We start from the raw sequence: 13,769 nt of genomic DNA on the forward strand, positions 1-13,769 counted from the left end.
GAACTTCTTTAGAGTAGCCTATGCATTAGGTGTTGCACTGCCCATGTATTCAGCCTCTCCCTCACACCGCAGCAAAGTATTTTATATTTGCTAGAAGCCTGCAGGTAACTACGACTAAATGTTATGTAGATGGAGTCAGGGGACCCCAGGGGACTATTACCTCCACTGGTATACCTCAAGCTTGTGCAGATTGGTGTCTACTCCCAGTTAACTCCCACTAGGACATATGTTACTCAAGACTCTTCTCACTCAGGTAGGCCCTCACTTAAATGTATATCCACCATAGGCCAGATGGGGTTCTTTAAAAACAAATGAAACTCTTTGTTTTTAAATTATAATTATATAAATAATATAATTATATATATTATATAATGGGTACTGATTCAGATGGTACAAGAACATACAGTAAATGCTTCAATCACTTTTTCAGTTAGCTACAATTTCAGGTGTAGCGTTCACAACGCCACAGAGGTAATATTGCCTGCCTTGGTGAATTAATCCCCAGCACTATGCAAAGCTCACAGTGGTCCCATACTCCAGGAATCTCTCTATCCCTAAGCCTGACCGCTTGAGTCCCTATACTGATGGCCTTGTCACCACAAGGTACTTACCCTTACTGGTCTCCTTGTTGGAGCCTCGGTGTGCTCTACTAACTACCCTGATCCTGCCCCTCACTCACAGTCACGGATATTACAAAACTATCCTGGCACCTACTACCCTATACTGGAACCTACCTCCGTTCCAGGTTCCCAGCACCACACCACTCCCTCCAGAGAGGGATGAACCAAAAGAGGCCAATCAGATGTGTGCAGTATCTTTACCTACCTACATTTAATTGCTGTAAATTTATACACTATTCATAGGTACAATTTCCTATTAAACCCTGTGTACTAATTAAATGATTATTATAAAAATGGGCATATTATTTTCAGTTTAACAGACATTCTTTGAAAGTGGTTTGCTTCCTCAAAGAACATAACACATCATCAGAGTTGAAGAGGCGTACTGCTTACTCACTGAAATCATAAAAATATCTTTGCTGCATGGAAGGACAAATGTTAGATAACAAGTAATGATTATTACTTTGGTGTGTACGCATGAGCTATGTAGATCACTGAGATCAAAGGTCCTTACAGCCAGGAAAGAATGAGCTCTTCATAACCTGCTGTTCATAATTAAAGGAAAAAAAACAAGCTTCTTTACTTACTTTGTTATTTCTTTTTAAAAATAAATGTTAGTGACATTCTCATGGCAATGGAGTGAAGAAAAGGGCAGTAACTATGATGAAGACCTGGATTTCCACAGATCAGTTAAGCCTTGAGGTGTTATGAATACTTACAGCGCAACCCCTTCTTGGAATCATGGCCTAGCAGTGTCGTGTCTGAAAGCGTAACTAAAAAGCTTCATCTTGTCTTGTAAAAGCTACAGTCCTGCTTAAGACTTTCAGGAAAGGTATCATGGACAGACTGGATGTACTAGGGGAAAATGAAGCTTTGCAACAGTTCTTTGAAGGTAATTATTCTTTTCTAAAAATGGTGTTTTATTGAAACAAATGGTTTAATGTGTTATTATTATTATTATTATTATTTCTATAACACAAAATAAAAACTGCTTTATGTTTGGAAGTGGGGCACTGACTGATATTACATTGGCTCAGCTATATCAGAACTCCCCACCTACAAACAACTCTGTAATTCATGCTTTAATAAAGCCAAACTCTTTCCTACATTAATCTGTTAAATTAGAACAAAAATATTCTGGAATTGTGGTAATTCTGTGGCTATAAATGTAAATAGGCGTCACTACTTGTTTTATATGCACAGGGTGGTATCCATTTGACTAGTAAAACAAAATGGAAACACCAACAAAGGAAGGTATTTATATATTACATAACTAAAGGCATGGAACAATACAAAACTGGAAATTGTTAATCTCCATTTATAAGGGATTAAAACTGTTCTATTCCCACGTAAACCTTTGTTTTGCAGACCCCAAAATGATTTTAACTGATTGTAAGTAAACTCATTCTACTTACAGAGTATTGTATGGTAGGGTATTAAATCGTACACAAGAATATGCATTAATCCATAATAAATGGCATGCTTATTTTCTTTTGCACTTGATTTCCTCCTGAGACTTGTGAACTGTCAGTGCTGGGCCAGAATTAAACGGCACGCTAAGGCAAACCACCCACCCCTCACTGACTGCACAGCCCCCTTTCATTACCATGAAAAATGCCAGCATCTTAAGATCACCCAGGACCCAAAACTAGGTGTAGGCAGACAAAGCATGTATATGCCTAGTGTCCCCCCACCATTCTGCCTGCATTAAGTTGTGCTTAATTCTAAAGAGATGGAGGCATGTATCCAGCACTCAGTGCAGAGCGCAGTTTAGAGGGTGGTGCAAGTTGAATCCTCTATAGAAGATATGGACAAATATCAAAAATAATCTGAACCCTAATTTACTTACTCAAAATCCTATTTAAAGATAAGCTCCCCGGCAGATGCACAAAAATGTTCAGGTCACCTGCCTTTGCTCCATGCATGTCAGCCAGAGCACTTTCCATTAAATAAAGTTATAAGGGGTGACAAGCAAATAGGGGTTGTTTATTTTTGTGGAAATAACAAATTCTATGGGAAATGTTTAAAGATTTCCTTAGTACTGACCTATCATTTAAACTTTGTTGGTTAAAAAGCCATAATTTAATCATCAGCAGTTTCAGTCTTTCTTGCACAACACACTGCTTCTGCCATTGCACAACTTTGACTCAGACACAAGCCTTGAGCAAATCACAGACACATTTGTATACACCAGATTGGGACAGTATGAGCCTTCTGCACAAGTTCATTGTTCTTCTTTTCCTTTTTTGGCTACTTTTCAACTCTATCTACATTATTGGTCAGGTGGAGAAACAGATTGTGTTCAATCGCTTCTGCAGAGTTTTCCAGATTGTAACGAATACTAAATGATCTTTTTTTAACACAACAATATTGTTAACATAAGCAGTAAATCTAGAACAAGCTTTCATGATATAAATGATGTGATGGTTTAATTAAGAGGAGATAAGTAAACATATGCTAACTACACAAAATGTATCAGAAAATAGGAGGGAGTTTAAGGCTGATGGCCCACGGAGTGTGTTAGTTGCCCGTGATAGATCTCTGCTACCGGGGGCGACTAACTGCTCTAAAATGCCTTTCCACCGGCAACAATAGGAGTCACCAGTGGAAAGACCGACACGTAGGCCTTTCTAATGCCTATTACCATTGTTGCTGGTGCAGTTAGTGGACCCCAGTAGCAGAGATCTATTGCAGGCAACCAGGGCCGGAACTAGGGGTAGGCAGAAGAGGGTAGGGTGCAACGATTGGGGGACGCCAGGCAGGAGCCTCTCTTCCCTACCCCTAGTCTGTGCTGTGCTCTGGTTTCATTGCCCCCACCGCCTGTCATTACATGGCGGGGGGAATGAACTATCGGTATGCATCTCACCCCAATAATGCAGGGACTTGGTGGCCGACCGGGTTGCCTAGGGCGCCCGGTCGGCTCGGCCCGCCCCTGCAGGCAACTAACTTGCTCCATGACCCATGGAGCCTGGTTTAGACTGAGAGTTTCCAGTGTTGTTACTTAAGTGTGAGCTGCTTGTTATTTACTGAATGAAAATAAGTACAATAAGCTCAACCTGTTTAATAGGGTTAAGCAGTAGTTAGGTGTTTTAGGCTGAGATCTAAGACAAATTATTTTAATGATTTTAATTGTTCCTTCATGGGATTATTGCACATGTTTATTATAAACCAGGGGGCCCTTTTAGTAACAAATGTGCAGCCCTAGTAAGTGAACAGGTATTAGCTTTGATCATCTTAGTGCAGTGAAATTAAATATCTTATTGGTCTCTATGGGTCACTGTACTGGTACACATTTACACCTGTACAAGGAGTACAAGAACCGTTAGTATCAGTGGAAATTTTACAGTTATTCAAATTGTATTAAATTGTATATCACAATGGAAAATATTTTGGTTTACAAAAAGAGAACTAGAGGCAGTGTCAATAAAAGTTTTTAACCATGCTGATTAAAATAGGGTTACCTGCTAGCGGCTGTTCTGCATTCATTTGTATAAAGGGTGCTCTGCCTGTGACAGATACTAGCAGAGATGCCAGCCAACCCCATTAGGGAGATAAAGATTGAGTCCAAGATTTTTTTTACCCTAATTCCTTTTCACCCTTAGGGCTGTGACACACGAAGAGATAAGTCGCTGCGTGACAAATCTCCCTTGTCGTGGGCGACTAATCTCCCCGAAATACTATCCCATCAGCTAGAATGCAAATCTTGAGAGGAAACTTCTGTGACTTCGGCAAATCCCGGCACTGCGTATGCCATCCCACCGCCGATTTACATTCTAGTCGGTGGGATGGCATTTCAGGGAGATTAGTCGCCCACTACTAGGGTGATTCGGTATGCGGCGACTAATCTCCCCGTGTGTCACGGCCCTAAGTGGTGGCATAAAATAAGGTCTCCAATATGCATCATCACGCTAATGGCATTGGGTTAGTTGAGGTCTCTGGGAACACAGAAGTGTGTGTGGTAGAGATAGCATCTGTCAGATGGAGAATATTTACCACTCAAATAAACAGGATGCAGCTGTTTGGGGTTATAGGGCATTTAATATTATATGGCTTCCTGACTGCAGCAATTACAAGCCTAATGTATTATTGCACTTATAAGTTTATATTTTTCCGCAGCTTCAGTCCTCCATTTTACAAAGTTGTGATAAAGTTTTATCGTTTAATATAAGTTCTGTGTTAAGATGCTGGTTGTACTGATAACAGGGCTACTTGTGACTAGTAGGCTCCGATCACAGTAAAGGGGTAAGGGTAGGCCTTTACTGTGAGGTGCAGACATTTCTCATGAAGGAATGGGATGAACCAAGGTTTTGCGATGAACCAGACTTTACTAAACACCTTCTCAAAGGGATGGCAATGTACAGTTCTGTAGTATTGGTAGTCCAACAATTTAAATGTATTCACCAATTGTTTTTTACTCTTTTGAAACTCCAAAAATGGGCAGGCACTCAGAGGCCAGGTGTCCAGGATTTAGAGGCATCCTTCCAACATCTGGCACACAATTGTCCCTCGATACAGAGCTTTTGGGGGGAGGTGATTGGGTACCTAGTTGAGAATCAGCACTCGCCTGAGATCAGCCTTTGAACTTGCTTTCTCATCAGTGCAGTCTTGTACTATGCTATGAAACTGTTGGTAATGCATGAGATGGGAAATAATGCCCCTACCAGGGATGCTGCTGCAATGAAGCGAGTTAAGAAACTCAACTCGGACGGCAGTGCCCCAAAGTTACCAGGGGCAGTAAAAGTCACTCCTGGTAACTTAAAGTGCTGAATTTCTGTTTTTAAACAGGCAGAGGTAGGCCCAGTAGGTAAAGATAGTGTTAGGATAGTTTTGTAATAGCAGGATTAGAGTTAGGATCAGGGTAGCCACTGAGCAGCCCTAAGCTCAAAAAGGATTAACATTTCTGGGTGTACCACCGACAGAGTAGAGATTTAAGTGTACAGACTTAGTAGGAGATGTGTTCCAGACTAGGTTCCACTAGGAGGGCGTGTACTTGGGATTGGACCCCAATTGTTGATAGCTGTATTCATGAGTAACTGAACAATTGTAGTATCAAAGACTATCCTCCTAAAGATTGTTCTACATTCCAGTCAATAAAGAGCTATCCTTCATTTGTTTTAAAAACCACTAATGCTCTATTGATTTAATCAGCCTGAGAATTGTGGTTCTACAACCTTCTTCCTCCTCCAAATTCAGAGATCAATAGTCGCATGTGTATTTATTTGTATCATATTTATTTCTGAAGCACACAGCGCCTCCATTTAACTATAAGAAAATATATTTCTGTGTTTGTAATATGTATTATCTACAGCTCAACTGTAAACAATCGGACAAATTTAGGTATTGAATGCTGTCTACCACCACTGGTTGGTGACAGTACTGACAGGGATGTTTGGTATAGAATTAATATTTTTGATCAGTTTTAACTGAAAATACAGCACTAATGAACATCCCATGTGTCACTGACTAAATAGGTGAATGAATAACTGGTCCACTATAATGAAACAACTGGACAGCACTTCTTTCACATGGATAGAATGTTTTGTCACACACCACAACAGACCTGCTGCTAGGTACCTGTTTGTTCCTGCAGTACAGAACGTGGGAAATACGTACAGCTAGGCTCAATTTGTGTGGGGTAAGGAGCACACACACACAATATAATGATACGGTTGTGACATGTGATTTTTATTTAAAGAGCCCTACTCCTTGCCTTCAAAATGACATGTAAGGTTAATATGAGTCAGCATTCATGATGTAAAAGTAATAGGCTATATTCAACCCCTGAGGCTATATTCAACCCCTGAGATTGTCACTTGTGGCCCCTGAGCTCTGTTCTATCTATATTCCTTACTGCTTGCCTGCATGGAACACAGAATATAATTTTCTTTACTTTGTGACTATCAAATCTGCTGAGGTTAAAGTTGCAATTATATTACAGAAGGTTCCAGGGCAGTTGCTCCTGTCCCTTTAATGTAAAGTCTGGGTACACTGCCAAGTCCTATATTACAGATAATCTCCCTTGAGCACTCTGACACATTGCTTTGACATTAGCTTTCTGTTATTTTTAGTAGGCACTACTGGAACTTCTTCCTTAAACAAGGGTACAAGAAAGGGCAGACACAATTTTATAACATTCTAAGGATTTCTACCCCAAACAGGATTCAAAGATATTCAGTCCAGTCTCAGGATTTGTAATACAGTTTATTCTTGCTATATTTCATTACATAGTTATAATACTTCACATGAACAGGTTAGTTTTACATACTGTGGGTTAATGATCTTGTGTTTACTTTGTCAGAGCAAACAAACACCTTATGTTTTTGTTTTGGTAATATGCTACAAGTGTTCAGGAACAAGTACTGTATAAGTATAAGTGTGAATTTCACAAAACTTCACATGTACAGGTTCACATGCAGGTCTGGGGATCCATGGGCCCCTAATTAAACTTTATATGATGAATATGGTTAAAAATAGTGCAAGTGGGTATGGGCTAGGACTGTGAGTGAGTACAGAATGTGTTCTTTTACACGGGAACTGTGACTGAGGTCACAATTCTATATTAATATTGAGGATGCCCTCTGTGTTCACGATTGCTGGGGTATTTTAATGGTTATAGCAGTTATAAAAGGTACAGCACAATTAACACAAACTTTCATGTCTTTTAATTAAGAACATGGCTAACTAAACATGTGACAATTTTTAAATGTATATATATCCATCTCTGCATTGGAATTTGGAAACATAGAATACAGCAGTGGCAGTCAAATTGTTGCTGTGCACTGTATGGTATTGATAAAGTATTTTTATTTTCACTCTAGTTCCCAAGGCGCCCATGATTAGCCTAGTGACATATAAGGAGGAAATAAGCTGAATGATTAATTCCCCATTCTGTCAGCACATTTTCTCTAATTCTTACTTAGCTTTCTTTCCATTAAAGAGATAAATAAATATCTGCTAGGTTCACTTCAAATCAGAAATAAATTATAGAGGTAGTAGTCCAAATGTGCACTGTCTTGTTTTGCATTTGTTTATTGTTTTTCCTTGGCAAGAAAGTGCCCCTTTCTAAAATGTAATGCAATCTGAATTGAAACATTCACTGCCATTACTGATCTGTATTTTTTAGACATTAAGCTTCTTGACTCCCTGTCTAGAGATTCAGTCTTTGACTCTTGGCTATATTATGGCTGATAGTTAAAAAAAAAAAAAAATGAAAGTTTGTATTTTTTCCCACACAAATCAGTTATAAAAGGTATTGGGCCTGATTCGCTAAAGTGCGATAAAAAAGACGCGATAATTTGCGCGTGATTCACCATAGTATTATCGCGTGCGATAAATCGCCATTTTCGCATGCGGTATTTCTTGCGCTAGTTTTACCGCATGCTTTAATTTCGGCGCTGAAAAGAATACGATCGCATGATTCACTATAACTTTTGCGCGCTAAATATCGCATTCGGCTATGCGAAAATTAACTCCTACTACAGGCAGGCAAAAAATTATAGAAAAGTACAGTAAATGATTTTTTTGCAATAAAATATGGACTTACAGTGTTATTTATTCAAGTATGTGTCTTTTTACTCAATTTTACTCAAAATTAACACCTACTACAGGCAGGCGATAATTATAGAAAAGTACAGTAAATGAGTTTTTTGCAATAAAATATGGACTTTGCAGTGGGATTTATTGAAGTCTGTGTTTCCCCTAGAGTGACGCAGCCGCCAGTTTGCAGCGAAATGTTCATTTTTAATACAGTAATTTTCCGCAAGTATTGGCGTGTATGGCTAACATGGCGTGCGTTCATTTGCGCGACTATTTATATTTGGCTACAAGTGATGAAATGTTTCGCCAGGCATGGATTCGCAGCAAATTTTTGGATGTTTGTTGAATTTTTTCGCGGCGGATTTTTTCATGCGTTTCGCAAAACAATCCGCCAATGGCAAAACGCATGAAAAAATTCGCCACGCAAAAATTCAACGCACATCCAAAAATTTATACAAGCGTCAAAAAATAATAGTCACGGGCAACAATTTTTTTGCCCGCACAACATTTTTGCCGTTTCGTGGATCTTTCGAAAGATTTGCTAATTTTTCACTAAAGATAACCAGAACACATTTGCTCATCACTAGTGGCTACTATTTATAAGCATCTACTATTTATATGATACCATTTATATGCTACCATTCATATGTGGCTAATATTTATATACACCATTTATATGCGGTGACAATTTTTATACACTATTTCTATGCTACCATTCATATGCGGCGACCGCATTGAAATAGTCTTCGCGAGTTAAATAATGCATGCAATATCGCGCGTAAAAAAGCGCAAGTATACTTATAGTGAATCGTGCGAAAAATCGCCAAAATTAAGACGCGGTAAAATTTATAGCGCACACTAAAAATAGCGCACATTTTATTGCACTTTAGTGAATCAGGCCCAATGTGTCTTAACATCCTGCTTCCAATTTATATCCAGCCATCTGTTGCGCCTAACTTTCAAATTCTGCCCAAAGGAGGTATATCAAAGGCTTATTATGTATATTTTGTTTCTTATTAGTTGACAAAGATAGAATTTGGGTGTTCTTTATGTTATGGCCCACTAGCCTAAGGTCAGAAGTGTAACGGCTTCTAATTTGTGCCCATTACAGTTCCTACAACTGGACTAATATCTATACTTTAATATCTGTACTTTATACAACACAAAGTAAAAAAGTTCTATAGACTGCCCAGATCATAGTTGGCATAATGTATAATAACAGATGTAAGCCATTTTTGGAGCGTAAAAATCCATTTGCTTAAATCAGCTAACTCGACTGTGTGTTTTTCTAATTTGCATTTAGAGAATGCAAATTGGTAGAATTGGTAAATATATAATACTATAAGAGTTTCTTTCAAACAGAAATAGTCTAAAGATTCTGAAAGCATTTTTAAATGAGTATTCTCACACTGGGAACTGAACAATTCCAAGTGGGAACTGACTAATAGTGCCAGTCTGTTTTAGCTGCTGTTATACAATTTGGTTGTGCAAATGTAATGTCTGCTTTAATAATATTTTTCTAATATCTATTTATTTTAAAAATGGATAACATCTATGGGTGACTGTAAACATTTTTACAGTTTACAAAATGCTGAAACTATTCACAAGAAACAGCAATATTAACAGCATTCGGCATATTTTTTTTTTATTTTATTTTGTGGTATGAATTCCATAACCAGAAGTTTTCCATATTTTATAAATGGGTAGGGATTTGTTTTACTCTAGTTAGCATAATTCCAACAAGGGCCTTTCTGTTATACTACAAAACAGGAAGTCTGATTTGCTCAAAATTGCTGTGTAGGCTCAGTATTTTAAGTGCAAAGAGGAGCATTACCAGAGGCAATGACCTTGCTGCAAAACAGAGGTGGTGTTACTAGCATTTCAAAAGCCCAGAGACACAGGTTTGGAACAAAAGATTTGCATACGACCAGCCTTAATTATCCTTAAAGGGATGCTGACACAATTTCAGTAGTTTGCAGTGCCATCTGGATTAGAGGAAATGGCAATTTTTTAAAAATCATTATATTTTCACAGTGTAGTTAATTTTCATAGTCCTTGGTCATAGATATTTCATAGATATTCTTTGTTTTCTGCATGAGTATTCTGTTATCCCAACAGCTGGAAGGTCACATTCTTTCTTATAGTAAAATAAAAGGCAGGGCTACTTATCTAGTGCATGTCCTTCAAGCTGCTTGTTTGGTGTGATGACGATTAAGTTCAATAGAATACTTTATAGGTATGTACTGCAAACAAAAGGAATTCTGGGAATGAATTCCAAACTCTTAAAAATATCCCATTTACATGGGTTTATCCTATAGGCTAAAGCTCACCCACTGGGTTTAAAGCAGAAGCCAGGACAATAGCTGATCAGATTCTCAACTACAGACCAGTTTCGCCCTTTCTGGGGCTCATCAGTGTAGTGCAGGGTTTTCGGATCAGCTTAGGTAGAGTCACCATGTAGTTCTACAAAAACAAATAAATAAGGTTGAGGAGACTGCCTCATACAGACAAAAGCAAACAAAAGGAATTCTGGGAATGAATTCCAAACTCTTAAAAAAATCTCATTTACATGGGTTTATCCTATAGGCTACAGCTCACCCACTGGGTTTGAAGCTGAAGCCAGGACAATAGCTGATCAGATTCCCAACTACAGACCAGTTTCGCCCTTTCTGGGGCTCATCAATGTAGTGCAGGGTTTTCGGATCAGCTTAGGTAGAGTCACCATGTGGTTCTACAAATGAGATTTTTTTAAGAGTTTGGAATTCATTCCCAGAATTCCTTTTGTTTGATTTTGTCTGTATGAGGCAGTCTCCTCAACCTTATTTATTTGTTTGGGTATGTACTGAAAATCCACTGACATAACTCATCGGTGGTACAAGAGCATTAACTACAACAAAACTGATAAAAATAACATTTTGCTTGATAGTATCAGAGGGCAAAATACATTATTAGTGAGCCTCACTGCTTGTAAATTCATCCTGTGGCACAAATTATACATATGTCAGAAAGCACTAACCTTAGATGTCAGAGCAACTTTTAACTTATGCAAAAGGAGGAACTTGCTTTATATCCCAACCAACTCACCATGGCTTAGTAAGGAGATAAGCTAAGTATAATAAAGCTCAGAATGGACAAGTAGCAATGGGGAGGGGGGATGTTGTTAGAATCCAAAACAAGATTAGTTTCATACATGTATGTGTTTATAAAAAGAAACGGAAACACTAGTGACAGCAGTTTGAACTCACAAGTGTGGTAGCAAATGCTTGTAATCACTTATGTATATATATATATATATATCGATATATAATGTGCTACTAATGTACACAGCACTGTACAGTAGAACAATAAATTAATACAACAAACAGGGGGTATTACAATAATAGATAATTACAAAGTATGATAATAAAGACAAGTAAATACATGGTATGGTTGCAATAAGTAATAAGGTAGCTGCTCTGTACAGCTTACAATCTAAATGAAGCAGACCCATTTACTTCTTGTCTTCCCAGCCATATGTGCAAAGATCCACCCTGTGCAGTTGTAACTAATCAAACACAGGTTTAACTATTTTCTTGTTGTTTTGAAGATATTACAAAGATTATTTTTGCTCATTCAAACGTTTATCAACTGCAAATGACTCAATCATTCTTTGAGCCCAAGACTGACATTTGATACACCTGTACTAGCTGAATGTTGTAAAGAGGGATTAAGGGCAGGCCGGATCTTTGTGTGACACATTAAAAACATCTGGAAAGAGAAGGGCTCCATTACACACAACTTACTATTCCTGCTTGAACAAACTCTCCTGATTACAGAGGGAAGGGAGGGAGGTTAACAGCAAAAAGAAAAGTATATAAAGGATTTCATAACTAATGAAAAACAGTGAATACATTTTAATGTATTTAGATTATGTTGAACACAATTGTATTTGGCCCTATATAATGCTAAAAATAAAGATTTAGTACATATGAATAGTGATGAGCGAATCTGTTCCGTTTCGCTTCGCTGAAAAATTCGCGAATCTTTGAAAAGAACGGCGAAAAATTCGCGAAACGGCGAAAATGTCGTGCGACAAAAAAAATTGTCGCCCGCGGCTATTATTTTGTCGTGCGGCTATTGTTTCGTCTCCCGCTGCTATTATTTTGTCGCGCGGCTATTATTTCGTCGCCCGCGGCTCTTGTTTCGTCGCACGGCTCTTGTTTCGTCGCCGGCGGCTCTTGTTTCGTCGCGCGGCTCTTGTTTCGTCGCCCGCGGCTATTGTTTTGTCGCGCGGCTCTTGTTTCGTCGCCCGCGGCTATTATTTCGTCGCCCGCGGCTCTTGTTTTGTCGCCCGCGGCTCTTGTTTCGTCGCCCGCGGCTATTGTTTTGTCGCACGGCTATTATTTCGTCGCCCGCAGCTATTATTTTGTCGCACGGCTATTGTTTCGTCGCGCGCGGCTCTTGTTTCGTCGCCCGCGGCTATTATTTTGTCGCGCGCTATTGTTTCGTCGCCCGCGGCTATTATTTTGTCGCCCGTTTTGTCCATTTATAAATGGAACTCTTTATAAAAACTGCTTATTATAAAGCAATATCAGCTGTTTATACTGCACACACAAGGGGCATGGCCAAATTCTGGTACTGTGAGCTTGTGTTCATGGGGGGGGGGGGCAAATTTTCTGATGGTGGTCCTGGCGGTGCTTATAAACCCCTTGAGCTGTGTGTATGTAACTGTTAGATGTGAGCAAACCTCATGGCTAAACATCTTATACTAATATGTATCTATTACACTAGATTCTGTTTTGTTGCCATGAGATACTGCATTGCTGCAATATAGACCAGTTTAAGCTAATGAATTCTACTCTTCTGCATTTCTTTTCAGAAGGGAACAAGTACTTATAATAAAATCATGACCTTCCAAAGTGTTAGGTATTATTCTATAAAACAATACATTATCCTTGATCCATATTCTGAAGGTTAGTAGAAGATACAGTTTATTGCTTGTTCATGTATTGCCCAACAAAGTACACCATGAAAACATACAACTAATTAGGGCAATTATGTATTGCGTGATAATGATAATTTTCATGATAAATTCATGAAAATGTGTTTATCTTTCAATTTCAGTCACAATATACTGTATATATATGTTTTAACACTATGGGGCACATTTACTAATCCACGAACGGTATTTTGTGACTTTTTCGCGAATTGTCGCAAATTTTTCGAGCGCTCAACACCAAAAAGTCACGACAATTCGCGAAAGTCGTAATGACTATGCAAAAGTCTCGACAATTCACGAAAGTCGTAATGGCTATGAAAAAGTCGCGACAATTCACGAAAGTCATAATGGCTATGAAAAAGTTGCGACAATTCACGAAATTTGTAATGGCTATGAAAAAGTCGCGACAATTCGCGCAAGTCATAACAGCTACGAAAAAGTTGCGCCGATGACGGAAAAATCTCAAAAAAGACAAAAAAGTCGCAAAATGTTCGTTTCCAATCCGATTTTTTCCCATTCGGGATTCTGATTCGTGGATTAGTAAATCAGCCCCTATATATATACACATATATATATAAAAATAGCCAAAAAATATATATATATATGTAAAAAATGCTGATGCACACCAGGAAAAT

At 38.5% G+C, this 13,769-nt stretch overlaps 1 protein-coding gene across 1 annotated transcript in view; it reads left to right on the forward strand.

The window, feature by feature from the left end:
• Positions 1 to 1,135: 1,135 nt before the first annotated feature.
• Positions 1,136 to 13,769, forward strand: part of myrfl (myelin regulatory factor like) — a 72,561-nt gene continuing 59,927 nt past the window's right edge. The window contains exon 1 of the mRNA XM_031898926.1: positions 1,136 to 1,512. Within this exon, the coding sequence (XP_031754786.1) occupies positions 1,458 to 1,512 (55 nt within the window). The 5' untranslated portion in view covers positions 1,136 to 1,457. The remainder of the gene's footprint in view (positions 1,513 to 13,769) is intronic.

The sequence above is a fragment of the Xenopus tropicalis genome, chromosome 3 (assembly GCF_000004195.4).
Source record: "Xenopus tropicalis strain Nigerian chromosome 3, UCB_Xtro_10.0, whole genome shotgun sequence".
NCBI classification, from domain to species: domain Eukaryota; kingdom Metazoa; phylum Chordata; class Amphibia; order Anura; family Pipidae; genus Xenopus; species Xenopus tropicalis.